General features: G+C 34.8%; 1 protein-coding gene and 1 long non-coding RNA gene across 2 annotated transcripts in view; one reads left to right on the top strand and one right to left on the bottom strand.

Moving 5' to 3' along the window:
- Positions 1–588: 588 nt before the first annotated feature.
- Positions 589–21,185, top strand: part of Wdr12 (WD repeat domain 12) — a 26,020-nt gene continuing 5,423 nt past the window's right edge. The window contains exons 1-9 of the mRNA XM_015481282.2: positions 589–924; positions 1,165–1,276; positions 5,209–5,303; positions 7,787–7,881; positions 9,013–9,119; positions 10,259–10,374; positions 11,035–11,189; positions 12,621–12,666; positions 16,492–16,577. Coding sequence (XP_015336768.1) covers positions 1,236–1,276; positions 5,209–5,303; positions 7,787–7,881; positions 9,013–9,119; positions 10,259–10,374; positions 11,035–11,189; positions 12,621–12,666; positions 16,492–16,577 — 741 coding nt within the window. The 5' untranslated portion in view covers positions 589–924; positions 1,165–1,235. The remainder of the gene's footprint in view (positions 925–1,164; positions 1,277–5,208; positions 5,304–7,786; positions 7,882–9,012; positions 9,120–10,258; positions 10,375–11,034; positions 11,190–12,620; positions 12,667–16,491; positions 16,578–21,185) is intronic.
- The window catches only part of LOC125618183, a 16,157-nt gene continuing 439 nt past the window's right edge, over positions 5,468–21,185 (bottom strand). Inside the window, exon 2 of the long non-coding RNA XR_007349442.1 lies at positions 5,468–5,680. This is a non-coding gene — a long non-coding RNA (uncharacterized LOC125618183). The remainder of the gene's footprint in view (positions 5,681–21,185) is intronic.

Here is a 21,185-nt window from a genome sequence, read left to right as displayed (position 1 = left end):
TCCCGCCAAAGGGGCGCGGGTCCTTGGCAGTGATGGCTCGTTTTGGGGCTTTGCAACCCTCAAGACACCTAACCTCCTCCTTCTCCAGTCTGCCTCCCTGGGGCCCGCGAGCCCCCTCCCGGGCCCGTGGTAGTGGGCCTAGCTAGGAGGGCCCGGAAAAAGCCCCCAGAAAGAGAATGAAGGGCGCCGTCAGTGCCCGGCTGCGGCAGGGGCGGGGGCCGGCAGTTGCTACCAGCCCGGGCGGGTCAGGAGGTGACGCGAGGAGGTAGAAAGGGGGGTTGGGAGGTAGCATCCAGTCCGTCAGCGCAGATGACTCTGCCAAACCTCTAGTTCCCCAGCCCTGCCGCCGCCGAAAGCCCCACAAGGCGAGGAGGGAAGTCCGCCGGAGCAGAGGGGGAGAAAATTCAAAACGAGTCTACTCAACCTCGTCTTGGCTCCGAGGCCCCGCCATGGAGACCAGCACAATGCGCAGGCGCACCTCTCTGGGAGGTGCAGTGCGGTCCCACGCGGTGAGACCACTATCGGCCACCGTCGCGGGTTTCTTTTCAGAAGGTTATTTTTTTCGTATTTCCGCCTTGGCGAACCCGAGGCTAGTGGTGAGAACTCGGGAAAAGTCATGGGTGGGTCAGGTTGTGGTTCAGAACTTACATAAGAAAAGGAACTTGGCAAGACCTTAGTCAACTAGAGGAAGTTTAATAAACATCTGGCTGGAGTCAGGAGGATTTAATGCAAATAAGAGATCTTGATACAGCGTAACAAGACTACAGTTCCCAGTGGTCACAGCGTTTCAGACGCGCTGCTTCCTGGGAATTGTAGTATCTCACAATTGCGTTTGAAGTATCCAGTCTAACGATAGTGTTTTATTTTAAAATACAGATTTGAGTTGGAAATTTCTCAAGCTTCCTAATCGATCACAGTCTAAAGGTATGGGAATAAATCTAAAAAAAGATTAAGGGGGCACTCTGCTTTTAAGACTGTGCTTTACCAATCGGTGATTCCTAAATCTAGGAATAGGTATTTGATGTTTGCGGGCTGGGCCTGTGTGGAAGGTGAACCTCGTGGTGCCTTCTGCTGAGGAAACCCGGGGGAAGAAAGCCGAAATCAGGCTTGAACCGCAGTTCTCGCCTACCCGTGCAGACTAATTTTAATTATCTCTTTTTGTAGTATTAAGAGGTTAAAGAGCACCTCTTGTTTGACTGCTAACTCATACGTTTTCGAGGGCAAGTCTTCTCGCCATGGCTCAGCTCCAGACACGCTTCTACACTGACAACAAGAAGTAAGTAAGCGGCCCAGCCGTCGGGACTAGCCTCTTTCCCAGGCACGACCTTGTGTTCTTGTTTTTCCCTGATTGTCATTGTCTTTGCTGTCAGCTACTCCCCGCCACCGTTTTTTCCCTTTGTTCCTGCTGTTCTCCTAACTTGAGCCCCTGGTCTCCTCAGAAGTGATGCCTTGCAAGGGTTTCTCAGGAACCTCTCAGAGGGTCTCCAAGATCACCTCCTTCCTGCTCGCTTCCTGGGCTCCATATAATTTGAATTGCGTATGGAGAAAACTGAAGGGCTTCGGGTTTGCTTTCTGAATGATGCACACCATATGCATAATTTGAACAGTGAACAAAAGGGCCGTGTCGTTACAAGCTGGCTGCTAGTGGTGTTTCACAGCTTCTGAAAACATAACTGCCTTTTTCCCCCTATATTTCTAATTGATGTATTATAATGGTACCTAGTGGTGAGATTCGTTGTTACATTATTTCTTCATGCACACAATATAAAAATATAATTTGCCCGATATCATTCTCCATTATTTCCCCTTTCTCTCCCCTCCTCCTTCCCCTTGGTCTCTTTCTTCTACTGTTCTTCCTTGTTTTTTATTTTCTTTTTAAGTAGGTGATAGAAAATGCTTTTATAAACCAGGGTAGAAAGTGGATCTCTGAATAGAGGGTTGGTAGAACTGAAGTCAATTCAGTGTATATTGTGTTGTATGCTATACTCTTTTTATAAAATGTACTTACGTGTGTGTAAATATCATTTATATACAAACATTTACCATTGATTTTTGTGTGTGTGCGCCTGTGTGTACAAAGCGATTTTTACCAGTGATTCCTAGATTTGTAGAACATATTTGAAATCTACTTATGTACTACCTTGTGGTGTATGTTGCACTATTAATATTGTAAGTCCCTTAAATGCAGAAACCATGTCTTAAACTTCTTGGGTTGACTGAGTCAACAATGTTGGTCAAATTTTTCTGGTGCTAATGATAAATGATATATATATGTATATACATATGTTTGTTGTATTATGCTAATGTCAGGCATAATTTAGAAATCTCCCTCTTGAATTAAGATTATACCTTTGATTTAGTGTTTATAACTTTTATGAGTTAACCTTTAAATCATTTTCACTCTTATATTGTTCACAGTATATATAAATCATATCATTAATGAACATTAATTTATATACTTAGCCTTAATATTTCTCAAGGAATGTGATAATGCACTAGCATAGCCACTGTCATTATTATTATTTTTTTTGGGGGGTACTAGGGGTGGAACTCAGGGGCACTCAACCACTGAGCCACATCCCCAGCCTTATTTTGTATTTTATTTAGAGACAGAGTTGCTTAGCATTTTCCTTTTGCTGAGGCTGACTTTGAACTCATGATCCTCCTGCCTCAGCCTCCCGAGCCACAGGGATTACAGGGTGCGCCTCCATGCTCAGTTGCCATTGTATTTTTTTTTATATAATTTTTTTTTTTTAGCTTTTGGCGGACACAACATCTTTGTTTGTATGTGGTGCTGAGGATCGAACCCGGGCCGCACGCATGCCAGGCGATCGCGCTACCACTTGAGCCACATCCCCAGCCCGCCATTGTATTTTTTAATTGACATTTTTATTGAGATAATTGTTGATTCACAGAAAGTTGTAAGAAATAATAATAGATCACTGTATTTTAAACAAAGAAATAAATGGGTAAATATCGTGTGTGTGTATATACATATACACACACACACATGTATATGCACACACACATATAAAATTCACATTCACTGTATATGTGTATGCACGTGTGTAAAAGAGAATCACATTATTCTTCCCTCCCTGTTTTATTGATCAAAATAGTAAAAGGAAGAAGCAAAAATTTTAATTCTATGTTTTGTTACTTTTTGGAATAACTGCTTTCTGGGACATGGTAAATATATAGGTATTATTATTCCAAGGGTAGTTTGAGGACCAGCAGTATCATATTCGCAGTTGTGCCACATCACCTCTGTCAACGTTCATCACCCTTTAGCTATCCTCACCCCGCCCCACCATCCCAGCCCCAACCACTAGGTAAACACAGACCTACTATTTGTTTCTGTAGATTTGTCTATTCTGGATGTTTTTTATAAATGGAATTATTTACTTATTTGCTTATTTATTTAGGTGTTGGGAATTAAACTTGAAGCCTAGAGAATGCTAGACAAGAGCTCTACCCCTGAGCTACACACCCCACCTAATACATGGTCTTTGTGACTGGTTTCTTTCACTTACTATGTTGTTTTCATGGTTCATCTATGCTATAGTATGTTTTCCTTCTTAGGACCAAATAATATTCCATTGTATTGATATATCACATTTTTTATTCATGTCCATTTGTTAAACATTTAGGTTGTTTCCACCTATTAGGAATAGTGTTTATGCGAACATTAACTTACAAGTTTTTGTGTGAACATATGTTTTCATTTGGTAATTCCACATTTAACTTTTTGAGAAACTGTCAGACTGTTTTCCAAGGCAGCTACATTATTTTACATTACAACCATCTATATATGAGGGTTCCAGTTTCTCCATACCTTATCAGTATCTTTTATTAGCTGTTTTTTTTTCTCCAGTGTTGAGAGCCACAACCAAGTCAGGATGGCACCTGGCATTTTGCCAGAAGGAGTGGTTGAGGTGTAGCGCCAGCGAGCCATTTGGATGATGATGGTTAAGTTAAGCTGATGGCTGATTGCTGTAACTGGATGATGCTGGATTGGGGCAGGCTGTGGATTCAGTTGTGTATATGGACCTCTGCTGTCCGGCAATAGGGCGGCTCCTGCTACCTCGGGAGTTCCCTTTGAGTTCTCGCGGAGTTCCCCCGTTGATTTCCCGGGGAGTTCACTTGGGTTCTTGAATAAAGTTCATTCCTGCTTGAATCTACAGGTGGCCCATGACCTCCGGGTTATCTGTGCCCAGCCAGACTGCTGCACTCCAGCAACCCTAGTATCATGTGATATTTCTTCATGGTTTGATTTGCATTTCTCTGATAACTGTGAACATCTTTTCTGAGCCTATTGGCCATTTTTATATATTCTATGGAAAACCATCTATTCAAATCCTTTGCCAATTTAAAAAAAATTAAATTATCTTTTTATTACAGATTTGCAAATTTTAAGTATGTTCTAGCTACAAGCTTCTTATCAGATATATGTTTGCAAATATTTTCCCACATTCTTTCTTATGAGTCTCCTAATCTGCTTCTTCTCCTTTGTTCCTCTAATCCAGTTTCTTTTTTATTTTATTTTATTTTTTTGTGGTGCTGGGGATTGAACCCAGGGCCTTAGGCATGCCAGGCAAGCACTTTCCCAATTGAGCTATATCCCCACCCCCCAATCCAGTTTCCATTGCACACCCAGAAAGATCTAGCTAAACAAAATTCTGATGATATTCTGTAACTTGGACTGCTACAGTGATGCTGTGTTTTCAAAACAGTAAAAGCTATTTCATAAACTAGCATAGCCTTATCTTTGGTCACTGCCTAAAGCAAAATCACACTTTCTGATATAGAAACAATTCCTAGCTATTGTTTTGCTCTTCTCCCTACTTTCTTGTGTACTTTTCATGCCTATTCCTCCCTCCTCTGGCAAAAATCACTTTTCTAGATGTGGCTTAAGAATGATTTTGAGGCATCCTTTCAGACCTTGCAACACCACTCCTTTTCTTTGATTGAAATGACTTATCACTTCTTATTCTCTCATTTTGCATCCATTATCATTTATAGCATTGTTCTTACAAAACTAATTGTATTTGATTACCAGACTTTAACCTCACTAGAGAATAGACATATTTTCATTCATTTTGTTTACTCAGTGTGGTAGTTATCCAATAAATGTTTGTTGAATGAATAAATACACACTTGTTAAAATATTTGTTGACTTGATTTTCACATATTGTTTTCTTTTTATAGATATGTGGTAGATGATGTTCCCTTCTCAATTCCTGCCACCTCTGAAATTGCTGACCTTAGTAACATCATCAATAAATTGCTGGAGGCCAAAAATGGTGGGTATATATGCTTTTGAAGTTCAGAGGGCATAGTACTAATAGCTACACTAAGATACGTTTTTATTTATTTGACTCAATATATGAATTTTGTAACAGTAATATAAATTGTAACATACAGATTTTCCTGCTGCATGATACTTTGAAAGAAAAATACTCAGGAAAAAAAATATTTCTGTTTAATTTGCTTTTTAAGTCAATATGGAGGTAAGGTGGTTTTAATTTAAGAATAAAGATTTTAGTATACTGGTTGTGATACAGAGATACTCAAGGCAGTATCACCATGACATGGAGGGTGGATTATGTAGGCATAAAATAAGTGTCTCAGTGCTTAGGTCCCACTTGCTAGTGAAGCTCAAAGCTGCACATCTCTTTAGCTGCAAAGCAAAACAAAAGTATATGAATTTGAGTATTTGTTTTATGTTATAATAAAATGCCAGTATAATACTGGTATTTGTGTGTGTATGTGTTTTCAGAGGTCATACAAATGTAATGGATATAGGGACTGGGTTATAGCTCAGCAGTAGAGCGCTTACCTCGCACATGTGTGAGGCACTGGGTTCAATCCTCAGCACCACATACAAATAAATAAAATAAATAAAGTCAAGATATGGTGTCCATCTTAAAAAAAAAATCTTACAAGAATATCAAGTAAAAACATTTTAAAGATAAATACTAAGCATATGTGAACTAATAAGTTGTCTGTTAAGCTGCATAATGAGCATTAAAATATGGATGAAATAAGATTGCCTATGAGTTGTTAATTGTTGAAGTTGGATGATAAGTCTTTAAGGGCTTATTGTTCTCTACTTTTTTATACATTTGAAATTTTCAGTATGTTCTTTTTTTTTTTTTAAGTAAAGGAACATTACATAAAACAGAAAACTGAACATAAAAAATGAAAAATAAAATAAAGTGTTCTTTTTTTAATATTTTCTTAGTTGTTGACAAACCTTTATTTTATTTATTTATTTATTTATTTATTTATTCGTAATGTGATGCTGAGAATCGAACCCAGTGCCTTACACAAGCCAGGCAAATGCACTACCACTGTGCCACATAAAGTGTAATCTTTAAAAACAAAATTTGTCAAAGTAGTACCATGTAGAGGCAAGCATGTTTTTATTCAGTTGTTTTCAATGCTGCAAAGCAGCTCTTCTATTAGAGGAATGCCTTAGTTGGAAGAATGGGTAGATAAGAATTATAAACTATGCCTGATATTTGCCTCTTCTTCATCTTCAAGTAGTCCCATAATTTTTTGGTGAAGTTTGATAAGATGTTTTTGAACAGCCTTTTTTTTAAGTTGGGGATATTCAGGGCCTGTAATATATTTATTGCTAGCAAGTTACAGTTCTGATTCAAAGATACTCACGTAGCATTTTTGTTTACTTCCTTGCAGTATTGGGGATTAAACTCAGGAATGCTCTACCACTGAGCTACATTCCTAGCCCTTTTTATTTTTTATTTTGAGACAGGGTCTTGACAACATGCTGAGGCTGGCCTCAAACTTGTGATCCTTTTGCCTTGTTCTCCCGAGTCACTGGGGTTACAGGAGTGTGCTATTACTCCTGGCCTCTTGTAGCACTTGCAGTTGATCCAGTTCTTTACTTTAATTGTGAATGCATAACAATTCTGATTTATAAACTTCTGAACTTACAGACTAAATATTTGTCATTTTTATATATAAAATGACAATTTTATATAATATAAATTGAATAACTGTCAATAACTGCTCTTGAGTTGAAGATACAAATGATTCAGATTTAAGATTTTTTAAAACACAGCAAACCAAATAGTTGATGAGGGAATTTTTCTTTTAGAAGGATTATAGCTAACAAGTATAGAAAGAATGATAGAATTAGATTACTAGTTCCTGACTCCAAGTGAAACAAGGGATATAAGTGTGATTACCATTAGCTGCTATGGCCATTAAGTAGGTTAATAGCTGACAGGGCACATTATGATGCTTTGGATCCAACTGACATCATCTGAGTCCAAAGGTGGATCATAACATCTTAAAAAGAGACAGAACTAAATGTTATGTGCATCCTCCTATGATGCAGAGGAAATACATGCCTACGAATAATCTTGCCAAAAAAATGAAACTAGAAATCTCACCAAACTTTACGTATGGCTAGTTTACTGGCTACATAGGTGATAGTGTAACACATTAAAGAAAACCTTGAAGATGCAATTTCAGTGCCCAATACCAGTAATGATGATAACAATAATATAATAATAAAACAACAATTACAGCAGCAATAGTAAGAAAAATCTTATACCAACAGAACAAAGTATTATTGTTCTTAAATTCACATGATTTACTGAAATACATTTGTCTGATGTGCTATAAGAAATTCTAGAGAAACTCAGGCCACAGTGGGTTAATGTGTATGTTTTTATTTCGGGGATTCTTGTATATCTCTATTAATAATACTTCAGACCTTAAGAATGCAAATAATTTTATTCTGTATTTTCTTTAGAGTTCCACAAACATGTGGAGTTTGATTTCCTTATCAAGGGCCAGTTTTTGCGAATGCCCTTGTTCAAACACATGGAACTGGAGAACATCTCATCAGTAAGTTCAAGTACTACCTTCTGTATTTTGCTTAAAGCATTATCAGATATTGCAACTCCTTGTAGAAGCAGTCTGAATCTATCTCTAATCCCCAAGATTGTTTTGATTATTGTTTTCTTCTGTGAAATCAGAACTTCTGTTTCTATATATTTAATTTTGAAACCTCTTATAAGAACATGTTATTCAAGAAAATGCAGGTGAATTAACATGTTCTTCATATTTATGAAAGAAATGCCAAGAAAGGGAGTAGCAAATATATTTATACTAATACAGCAATACAAAATAATTTTGTACATATAAAAACTATGGCTGTTAGGTTATTGTGATTTATTGTGCTTCCTCCCCTTTTAATTTTCAGACTTTTTTTTTTTTTTTTTTTTTTTGGAATTTTTTTTTAATAATTTTGTTTGTTTGTTTATTTTTTCTTTTAATGTGGTGCTGAGGATTGAACCCAGTGCCTCACACGTGCAAGGCAAGCGCTATACCACTGAGCTACAACCCCAGTCCCTCCTTGATATTGTTTTTATAATTGAATATATAATTTACAATTGATTTTACAATTTTTGTGGTTTGAAAAATTGTGGTAAAATATATAAGTACACAATTTAGTGGCATCAGGTACATTTACAATATTATGCAACCATCATCACTGCCCATTTCTAGAACTATTATAACATCCTAAATAGGAACTCTACCAATTAAATGGTAGGCTTTTATCTTTTTTTATTTTGAAGTTTTTTCATGTTTTTCCACCCACATTTAGCATAATTTTTCCAAGGCTATTTCTTTTTTTAATATTTATTTTTTTAGTTGTAGTGGACACAATACCTTTATTTCACTTATTTATTTTTATGTGGTGCTGAGGATTGAACCCAGTGTCTCGCACGTGCAAGGTGAGTGCTCTACTGCTGAGCCACAACCCCATATATATTAAGAAATATATTTCTTAATATTATTCGTAGCACACTGTTTGTAAAGTTTTTTACTCTTTCAGTGGCTCCAAATTTTCTGGGTTATAAAGAAGACTAACATGAAGGAGATACATTAAGTTGGGGGTTCCTTTATCTTCATAGTAATATTTTAAAACCAAATCACCAATTGATTTCTGGTTTCTGGTTTCTTGCTGACTAGGAAGAGGTTGTGGAACTAGAATATGTGGAGAAATACACTGCACCCCAGCCAGAGCAATGCATGTTCCATGATGACTGGATCAGTTCAATTAAAGGAGCAGAGGAATGGTACTAATAGATGAATATTCTTCTCTTTTCTTACTTTCTTAAGTCTTTTTAAATCCACTATATGAATATTTTTTCCAACTCCCTGTTCTTTGTCAGAGTAAGTTTGTTATATGTGTATCAGTGATCACAGCAGACAGAAAGATCTTTGCCTTCAGTGTATTCAAAAAGAAAACTGGTATTTATTGGTAGGTTTCTTTTCTGTTTCAAGGTGTGACCTTTATTTTTTATACAAGTCAAGTGTCTTAAAGTATTTAATTTACTGGGTTTGAGTATGTTGCTTTTACGACCAGGGATATAATTTATTTCCTAAAAGAAAAGTAACTTTCATAGCCACAGATCTCCTGGCCTACTACCATGAAGATGCAGATCATGAAAATTTAGGGCTACAGTCGGCACAGTTGAGTCAAGTAAGAAAATATAGATGGCTCAGAGTAAATCCGTAATGAACTTACTTGTAGAAGACTACCTCAAGAGTGAATCATAGGAGGATCTTACCTTTAAAAATGAGTCTCTGGAATTATTATACAAAGCCATATTTTTACTGATTTTACTTTAAATATTTTTTCTTGCTTTTGTTACTTTTTGTGGTGTTGGGATTGAATCCTGGGCCTTGTACATGCTAGGCAAATGTTCTACCACTGAGCTACATCTCCAGCCCTGTTTATCTCTTTAATGCTTTTCACTGGTTAATTACAAAGCACTATTAGGCTTTATAAACTATTTGCATAGTTTCCCTGGGATTTCTAGTATTTTCAATAATAATAAAAGTGAAATATAGGGTTTTCACAGTTGCTATATTAGTAGGTCAGGAAAACTCTAAAATATAATATAACATCTGATATATTTTAAAATCTTCATATTAAAAAAGCGTTTAAGGGCTGGGGTTGTTGCTCAGTGGTAGAGCACTTGCCTAGTATGTGTGAGGCACTGGGTTTGATTCTCAGCACCACATGTAAATAAATAAAATAAAGGTCCATTGACAACTAAAATAAACAAACAAATAAATAATGAATAAATAAAAACCATTTAAAAATATAATCTCCACCATTTATTTTGTAGTTGCCATAGAAACATAACTGATTTTCAGAGCTTGAAAAAGCCTCTTTATTAAGTTCACAGAATTTTTTTCCTCTTTATAGGATCTTGACTGGTTCTTATGATAAGACTTCTCAAATCTGGTCCTTGGAAGGAAAGTCAATAATGACAATTGTGGGACATACAGACGTTGTAAAAGATGTGGCCTGGGTGAAAAAAGGTAGGACTTTTTGCTGAAACTAAGAGGAATACTAGAAAGGAATTTGGAAATATCCCATTTTCAGAGCAGGTTAAGACTGGAGAGTAGAATGGGTATGAAATGCTTCATGCCATAGTTATTGTAAGATCTTTCAAAAATACAGTGTTTTTAAAAAAAAAAAAAAAAAAAAAAACACGGTTCAAGAAGAAAAGGACATTTTTTTTAAAAAAGTCCATAAATTGATGGCAGTGAATCTTTTCTAACATTATATTAGGTAGTATATATTTTTGAGTTTCTTGAGTGTGTTAAATGCATATCTTCTAATTTTAAAGATTCTTTCCTTTTATACCATGTTAGATTTCTTTATTTTTTTAAATTTATTTTTATCATTTATCTTTTTGCAATACTAAAATTGAAGCTACATTCCCAACACTTTCAATTTTTTTATTTTGAGACAGGATCTCACTAAGTTGCTGAGGCAGGCCTCAAATTTGTGATCCTCCAGCCTTAGTCTCCCAAGTCTCTAAGATTATAGGTGTATACATTAACTTTCTTTTAAAACCCTCCTATGTGCATTTATATTTTAAATCCACCAAAAATTTTGAATTTTTCAGTTTAAGAACATGATTATATAAATTTTGTACTAATTTGTTTCTTGTTATTGTGTTCTCTTTTCTTCAGATAGTTTGTCTTGCTTACTACTGAGTGCCTCTATGGATCAGACCATTCTCTTGTGGGAGTGGAATGTAGAGAAAAACAAAGTGAAAGCCCTACACTGTTGCAGAGGTCATGCTGGAAGTGTGGATTCTATAGCTGTTGATAGCTCAGGAACTAAAGTAAGTAACTACTAAGTTATTAGTACTTTGTTAAAGTAGAATTTAAGCATTTTACTAAACTTTTTTTCTCTATATAAATTCCCCGTAATTCATATACTTTCCCAACAATCAGTGGCTAAAGAATATGATTTGAAACCCTAAGCAAATACTCATGCAATAAGAGATATAAAGATTTCTCCCCTAGCCTGGATAGCGCTGGTTTAGAACCTTAAATAAACTGTAAAATACTTAAGAAGTCAGTTAAACAAGTAATTTCTTTCTTTAATCATAGTAATTAATCAGCTACACTAAATGCTGTCATCAATTTAAAATACCTAAAACAATAATCTGAGCTGTAGCATACATTAATAATGTTAAGAGAGTTTGTTTTACTATTAATGCTGATGTACTCTTTATCATGACAAAATGGTAAATGTTAGTTAAAAAGGACACAAACCTAAGAGCAATACTATATTGACTTATGAGGTTTTAAAAACCCTTTTAAAATTTGAAAGTTTCCTAAGCCACATAAAGTATTGTGGATTTGGGCTGGGGTTGTGGCTCAGTGGTAGAACATTTGCCTAGCATGTGTGAGGCACTGGGTTCAATCCTCAGCACCACATATAAATAAATAAAATAAAGGTTCATCAACAACTAAAAAAATATTTAAAAAGAAAAAAGTATTCTGGATTTAAGAGTGTTTCCATGTTTCTTTGCCAGTTAGAATAACAGAGGACATTTGATACATTTAAAGGTAAAGATTTGATTTTGCATTTTGAGCCATACAGAAAGTTTACATGTTATGGACTTGAAATTTAGGTGAATTAATCATACACTGACTTTTGACTATAAAAGGCAGAAACTCATCATAAACTGGTTTAGGCTTATTGGACCTATGATGTCCAACAAGAGTGAACCACCATATCATTAGGAAGGTGATGATGCACTTAAGCCTCAGGAGCTAGTGGAATGGAAGCCTGAATGTGGCTAGCATACCCTCACCTTCTTGTCTTCTTAAGTCAACTTTATTCTCTCTTGCCCAAAATTGGCTTTCTCCACATGATAGTAAACATTTCCCAGGTCTTATAATCCTATATTCTCTGTCTCTGAAGAAAGACAAACTTCCGTTCTTGGAACATAGGGGTTTTTAAAGGTTCTAAATGGGGGAAAAATGACTAGTACAGTGTAGGTCAGTTGCTCACCCTGATCTAAGTAAACACGACCAGAGCACATAATAATGGCAACTCCCTTGACTGCTGTGGAGACTAAGAATACAGCAGGTCCCACGAGACTAGGAAGCTGGGCAGATGATACCATGGTAGTAAAGGATATCAAAGCCTGTGTTCCACCGAGATTAAATAAGCAAAGTCAGTTTTCAAGTCAAATAGCAGAAAAAACAAGGCAAATATGAGTTTTATCACATGTTTTTCCCCTTCATCTCTATCTGTTCAGTTTTGCAGTGGTTCCTGGGATAAGATGCTAAAGATCTGGTCTACAGGTAAATTAAATATTCCTATTATTTTGACTTATTAATGTTTTAAGAATTCAATTGAGAGGACTTATTACACCATGTTTTGCCATAAACATAAACAGAGGATATGTATAAAGGAATATATTATAGTGACATATTAGAATATTTTTGTGTGTTTTAAGACTTTGTTTTTTACCCTATCTCTCCCTTATTTATCGGATAAGATTGAATTGCCCCAAGCATCAACAGTGGTGCAGTGGAACATGATCACTTTAATTCTCACACAGTTCTCTTATTAAGAAACATGGAAATAAACAAAAATATCTTTTGAATAATCTTTATTCACTTTAAGTCATTTTAAAAAGAATGGTCTGGGGATGTAGCTCAGTGATAGAGCACTTGCTTACAATTTGCAAGGCCCTGGGTTCAATCCCAGAACTGCAGAAAAAGAGAAAAAAAAATAGTGACTTTTGAGATAGAGGAATTTATTAGTTAAGCTGGTATACTTTAAAAAAAAAAAAAAAAGATGAAATCTCTGTGTAGTTTTTTTGTTTTTGTTTTTTTTTAACTTTATTTTGTTTATTTTTTTTATGTGGTGCTGAGGATCGAACCCTGGCCACATGCATGCCAGGCGAGTACGCTACCGCTTGAGCCACATCCCCAGCCCTACTTTTTAACAAAAATTTTTTCAATGAAATTGGTAATATCAAGGTTAATATTCTTACTTGGAAAACAGATTAAAAGGAGCAGTTGGAGGAGAGGAAAGACTCAGAGGACGATGTCTTGATGATAATAAGAGATACTGGTGGGAAGAAAAAAAGGAAAAGCACACATCCAAATATTTGTATTTTAAAATCTTGTAACTAGAACTATTAATTGCACAGGTAAAAAGACCAGAATATTACTTCTGAGGGAACTGCTGTTTTACAGCATAATACCCTCCATACCGTTCAGAAAGCAGAATTAAGAGGAATCAAGAAAAACTTAACCAGTTCTAAATAATTATGTATAAGATCCATTTTAGTAGATTTTATAAAAATGATGAAAGCAAACAAATTTGAGGAAGAAAGCAGTTTAGTTTAGAAATTTTTCCTTTTGTGGTATTTTTTGATAGAGCTATATAAATGAGATATTGTATGTTAGCTATCACTTTTAGGGGTTTATAATCACATTAGGGAAAGCAGATTAATATTCATTAGAGTTACAAAACATTAAAATCTGTAGTTTTCAATCTGGGTGTGCTACCTGTCCGATGATATGTAACAAAGATTTTTAAAAACCAAAAACCAGGGGGCTGAGGAAATAGCTCACATGGTAGAATGTTTGCCTTGCATGCACAAGGCCCTGGGTTGAATCCCCAGCACCACAACAAAAAACAACTGTGTTCAACAAAGAAAAGCCCGGGACCAGGTGGATTCTCAGCTGAATTCTATCAAGCCTTTAAAAAAGAACTAATACCAGTACACCTCACATTATTCCATGAAACAGAAGGGGTTGGAATACTTCCAATTCATTCTATGAAGCCAGTAACACTCTTATTCCAAAACCAGATGAGGACACATGAAGGAAAGAAAACCAATATCCCTGATGAACTTAGATGCAAAAATTCCTTAACATATTAGTGAATCATGTTCAGCAACATATTAAGTTCATACATTATTACCAAGTTGGTTTTATTCCAGAGATGCAAAGATAGTTTGATACAAATCAATAAATGTAACTCATCACATAAACAGAATTAACAACAATAGATGCAGAGAAGACCTTTGACAAAATTCAGCACCCATTCATGATAAAAACACTGAAGAAACGAGGTATAGAAGGAACCTACTAAACATCAGAAAGGTTCTGTGTGAAAAACTCAAAGCCAACCTCATAGTAAATGGGGGTAAACTGAAAGTATTTCCTTTAAAACTGGGACAAGACAAGAATTTTTACTCTCACCACTGCTATTTACTATATTCCTAGAAATTCTAGCAGAGCAATTAGGCAACAGAAGGAAATAAAAGTGATAAAAATAGGAAAGGAAAAAGTCAAATTATCACTCTCTGCAGATGATACCATTTAGAAGATCCAAAACATTCCACCAAAAGACTTCTAGAGTTAATAAATGAATTCGGCAAAGTAGCAGGTTAAAAAAAAATCAGCATATAAACATCAACAGCTTTCCTGTATACCAACAACAATGTCCTGAGAAGGAAATCGGGAATACAATTCCTGCACAATAGCGTCAAAAACAAAACAAAAAAAACTAGGAATAAATCTAACCAAGGAGATGAAAGCCCTCTACAACAACAAGTATTAGAACACTGAGGAAAGAAATTAAAGAAGATCACAGAACATGGGAAGACCTCCCATGTTCATAATAGACAAAATTAATATTGTTAAAATGGCCATAAAATATTCACATTCAATACACTCCCTATTAAAATACAATTGACATTCTTCGAAGAACTAGGAACTCCTAAAATTCATTTGGAATTCTAAAGACTCAGAATAGCCAAAGCAATTTTAAGCCGAAAAAAGCAATATTGGAGGCATCATAATACCTGACTTCAAACTATACTGCAGAGCTGTAGTAACAAAAACTGCATGGTACTGTCAGAAACAGACTCATGGTACGGAATAGATGACGGAGACAAATCTGTGTGGAATGCCAATATAAGTGGGATGCCACATATCTATACTCATCTGATACTTGACAAAGGTGCCAAAAACACATTGAAGAAATGACAGCCTTTTTAACAAATGGAGCTGGGACAAGTGGTTGTCCATATGTAGAAGAATGAAACTAGACCCTTATCTCTTACCCTGCACAAAAATCAACTCAAAATGGATCAAAAACCTCAGAATTAGACCATCTGTGCAATTCCTAGAAAAAGATGTAGGCTCAACACTCCAGCTCTTAGGCACTGGCATTGACTTTCTCAATAGGACCCCTAAAATTCAGGAAATAATGCCAATAGTTAATAAATGTGACAGCATCAAACTAAAAAGCTTTTGCAAAGCAAAGGAAACAGTTTGGAATGTGAAGAAAGAACCTACAGAATGGGAGAAAATCTTTGCTAGCTACTCTTCTGTTAGAGGATTAATATCTAGAATATATGAAGAGCTCAAAAAACTTTATACCAAAAAAAGCCCCAATTAATAAATGGCAAATTAATTAAACAGATATTTCTCAAAAAGAAATACAAATGGCAACAAATACATGAAAAAATGTTCAACATTCATTAGCAATTAGGGAAATGTAGATCAAAACTATAGTGAGATTTCTTCTCATACCAGTCATAATGATAGTTATCAAGTGGTAGAACACTTGCCTAGTTAGCACATGTGAGTCCCTGGGCTTGACCCCAGTATCACCAAAATAAAACAAAACAAAAAATAACTATGTATCACTTTTCCTTGTTCAAAAAAATGAAATACTCAAGGAGAATAAAGATGACTGAAATGTATGTCCATTTTTTCCCCACATTTTTTCATTGGTGCGTTATAGTTGAATGTATCTCATTTTAACATTGTTTATCTTAGTACTTCCTGTGTAATGTAAGTACAATCTGGTTGTAACTCCTAGAACTAATAGTAAGTAATTTTTCATAGCTATGGTAAAGTGATTTCTTTTCATAATGGTGATCTTATTCTTATTTTTGGATATTAGTAATCCAGGTATTTTTTTTAATGTATAATTTTCTGTTTCCCAAAATGATTAAAAAAAAAAAAAATCCTTTTCCTAATGAACTTAGATAATACTGAAAAACTGTATACCCAGAGATGCAAAAAATTCTTTCAAACAGTTTGTAATTAATATTGACAACGTTTTTCCAATATTAAATCTTGTTCTCTCTGATGCAGTCCCCACAGATGAAGAAGATGAAATGGAGGAATCCACAAATAGACCAAGAAAGAAACAGAAAACAGAACAATTGGGGCTAACAAGGGTAAGTAGTAGAACTGACTGTAATTTCTTAGATCTGTCTTAATAAATATGTGGTAATTGAACAGCATTTCCTATTTGTATTTTCTTTTGTTTTATCTTCTTCACTTTATAAACCTACTAGAAAAAAAAAAGATGATTGCTTTCAGTAGGTGAAAAACATTAAGCTTTCTTTCAGTAAATTTGTAAATTTTTCTTATAAACCTTGTACTATTGCTACATTTATCTGAATCATGGAATTTTGTAGCATTGAGTTAGGCTTACAGCTTGGTAGGCGGATTATAGAGCTACTGTAATTGATTTCATGGTACACTCTGAATTAGGATCTTTTGTTTTTAAATCTTGCACTAGAGTTAAGTGAAGCAACTAATTACCTGACTTCAATATTATTTATTTCACATAGTAAGGATATAATTCCTACTAAGGATGCAAGTCATATCTCCTAATTCACTAGGAGTTTAATTTGGAAATTGCCTCTATCATTTAGTTTTTAGATCCCATTAAATTGAACTGTTCATCCAGATTTTGAACAGTTCATCCAGATTTTGTTTTACTTAAAAAAATGTTCAATTTACAAATAAAGATTGACTACATTCAGAATGTGTAAAATAATGGTTACACACACACGCGCGCGCACACACAGTAATATATCATCACCCTTGCTATACACTAGATTCACAGAACTTGTTCACCTCATAAGTGAAAATTTTTACCATTTGACCAACTTTTCCCAATTTCTCCTATACTTCAGCCCCTGATAATCACAGGTCTGCTCTTGCTTCCATGAGTTTGACTTTTCATCCAGATCCTTAATTCATTCTATTTTGTTATGAAGATATGTGTCATAATGTGATCTACTTTGTTTTTATATACTTAATGAGAAGAAAATACTGAGCAAGGTTTAGGAAAACATTTCTCATTTATTTTCTAATATTTATAATGAATGTGCAGTAATCAAGCACATATTTGCACTTTATTTCTGTAGTCACCAATAAGATATCTTACAAATATTGTTGAAAATGAGAAATGAAGTTGATCATAAATGATTCATCAAACTCATTAAGATGCAATAAACAATACACTCACTGGTTCCAACTGAAAGTAGTAATGAAGAACTTCTTAATACATTTAAAAATATACTGCTGAATTGCAAAAGGAAAGATCTGGCAAGTACTTATTTTCCTTACTCTTGTAGGACAAATTAAAGCTGGAAGTGCTGTACCAATTAAATAGTGCATTCAGTGGTAATTTCTATTGATGTATTTCTCTGATCAAATCTCTAAGGAATGTATCTGAGTAGAAAAAGATTTCTTAAGTTATAAAAATTCCTTATTGAAAAGGTAGGTTTGTTCCCTTTCTTTTTAAGTTTGACATTCATGTAGTAAAGTGTACAGCTTAAATGTACACCTCAATTAATTTTTACAAAGGTACATACCCAAGTAATCACTACTTACATCAAAATATGGAGAATTACCAGCACCCGGAAAATTCCCTCTAGTCTACTTCACAGTCAATAGACACTGAAAGATAATCACCTCTGACATATACCATCTTAGTTAGTTTTACCTATTTTTAAATTTCATATACCACAATTTTTAAATTCTTCTTTTGATGGACATTTGGTTGATTTCCAATTTGAGGCTACAATGAATAAATCTGCTAAGAAAGTTTTTATACTTGGCTTTGGGATTATGTGTGTGATCACTGTGCAGAAGTAGAATTGCTGGGTCACACAAGGTATGCACATATTTGGCTTTCTGCATGTTTGATACTGTCAAAAAGTTTTCCAAAATGGGCTATGTCAATTTTCACTTCATTTAACAGTAAATGAAAGTTCAAATTACTCCATATTCCCACCAGCACTTGATATGGTCAATGCCATGACTATTTTACCATGTAACATATACATATATTAACTCACTTTAGTAGCTAGGACTACAGGTGCAACCCTCTACACTTGGCTACACATTAACTTACTTTTTGAAAAGTGTATTATTAATCAGAAAAATGAGAAATTATACCCCAATTGATTCAAATGTATGAATTGCCAAGATCATTGTAATGTCATGTGTAGCTAATAAAATAAATAAAGAAAGAAAAGTGTATTATTTTACCCATTTTTTGGTGATGTTTAGTGGAACTTAATTTAAACCCTAGCCTTTTGATATTTAAATGTGAAACGTTTGTTCATCTTTTGGCCCATTTAAAAGAAGTTTATTGGGGTTGGGATTGTGGCTCAGCAGTAGAGCGCTTGCCTAGCACGTGCGAGGCCCTGGGTTCCATCCTCAGCACCACATAAAAATAAATAAAATAAAGGTATTGTGTCTGACTACAACTAAGAAAAAAAATTTAAAAATAAAAGAAGTATATTGTCTATCTTTTTCTAAATTTTTAAGAGTTCTTTATATATTCTAGACTCATGTTCTTTAATGAATGTATGAATTACAGATATTTTATATTACTCACTGCCTTGTGTTAATACCTTTTATTTTTAGAGGAATGCATTTATAAAATTGCTTCCATTGTTCATTTGAGAGAAATAATAGTATATTCAGTTTTTCATTTAGCTTTCTATAGGGCTTAAATACATGTATTCATAATTTATTGTTTGAAATAATGCCAGAAAAGTGCTAATTTTTGTAGTGAAAATGTTGCTGTAATTAGAAATTATAGAAAACTTTGGATTTTTAAAAAATAAGACATATATTGAAAGTCACCTCTGCATTCTGTTCCAGTACCTGAATTGTATTAATAAGAATAATGTTGTCAATCATTTAGTTGTCATTTGCTTCATATATTAACATAAAATTTCTTCCTTTATAATTCTTTTTTCCCTCTGGTACTATTCTGCTTCACTTTGTTTATAGTAATAACACCAATATTGACTTTTCTTCTTTAAAAAAATTACAGAGTGGGGCTGGGGATGTGGCTCAAGCGGTAGCGCGCTCGCCTGGCATGCGTGCGGCCCGGGTTCGATCCTCATGCACCACATACAAAAAAACATGTTGTGTCCACCGATACTTGAAAAGTAAATATTAAAAAAATTAAAAAAAAAAAAATTACAGAGTGAAAATAAAACATGCTCTTTTGGTTATAGCTCTTGGCTTTTTTTTTTTTTCCTTATGTGGTGCTGAGGATTAAACCCGGTGCCTTACAGGTGCAGGCAAGCACTATACCACTGAGCTACTACCCAACCCAGCTCTTGGCTTTTGATCAGTCATACAACCAAGATACAGAAGGGTCTCTCATCCAACAAAATTCATGTTGCCCCTTTGTAGTTTCACCTCCATACCCTCACTACCATTGATCTATTCTCTGTTTTTACAAGTTTTCTAGAATGTCACAGAAGTAGAATAACAAAGTGCATAGTCTTTTATATCAGCCCTTTTTGTTTAACATATAAGGTAGTTGAGACTCACTCATGTTGTTGAGGGTATCATTGGTTTGTCCCTTTTAGATGTGGAGTAGGATTCTGTTATATGGATATACCACAGTTGGTTTAATCATTCGTAAGTTGAAGGATAGTTGGGTTGTTTTCCAGGTAGGTAGTTATGAATAAAACAGTATAATATTTTTTATGTTCAGGTTTCTATGTGAACATAAGTTTTCCTTTCTTTTGACTTACCATCTAAGAATGGGATAGCTTATTATTTATAGTTTACCTGTTGTTTCTTTCTACCTTGTCATTTTCTATCCTATAAGCTTCTGATTATCTTTCTTATTCCTACTTCTTTATCAGGTTCCTTTACTTTTTTTAGGAAAATTTTAGAGCCAGAAAAGCAATATTTGTATAATTGGTCCAGGAATTGACAAACACAGCCCAACAACCATTTTGGGTTTATTTTTTATATTATGTATACTTCTTTTTATATTATAGTGCTATAAAAATGTTTTTTACATTTTTAAGGGATTATAAAAACAAATAACAATATGCAACAGAAACTGCATGTAGCTGGCAAAGTCTAAAATATTTATTTTCTGGCATTTTACTAATAAAGTCTATTTCCTGATCTAGCATAACCCTTCCAGTTACAGACGAGGTTATATTTAAGAAATCTAACTATAACAGTTACAAAAGGAGACCGACTGCCTCCCACTCCAGAATTCTTTTTGTCTTTCTCACATATTCCTTATAGGCTCTATACGTAATTTGGGGGTTTTAATTTGGAAAAGACATTAGAGATTTTGGAGTACTCATTAATGGACATCATTTAAAGATTAAACAATGGAACTTCTGGGTGTGATGGCACATGCCTATAATCCCAGCAGTTCAGGAGCCTGAGGCAGTAGAATCCCAAGTTTGAGGCCAGCCTCAGCAATTTAGCAAGGTTCTAAGCAACTTAGTGAGACCCTGTCTCAAAATAAAAAATAAAAAGGGATGGGGATTTGGCTTAGTGGTTAAGCAGACCTTGAGTTCAATGCCTGGTATCAAACAAACAAAACAAATAGGATTTAAAGATGCTGAGGAAGTGGAGTGCCAAGAATGTTTTGAGATTAATTTACCTGGAGGAGTCATGTAGAAATTGGCAGCACCTCAACTCAGACCTAGGTCTTTCTGACCTGAAATTTTTTTTCACTAACTGTGAAGCAGGTTCATTAATAACAGATCCCA

This window comes from Marmota marmota, unplaced genomic scaffold (genome assembly GCF_001458135.2).
Source record: "Marmota marmota marmota unplaced genomic scaffold, marMar, whole genome shotgun sequence".
NCBI lineage: Eukaryota > Metazoa > Chordata > Mammalia > Rodentia > Sciuridae > Marmota > Marmota marmota.
This window is presented reverse-complemented; position numbering and strand designations above follow the sequence as displayed.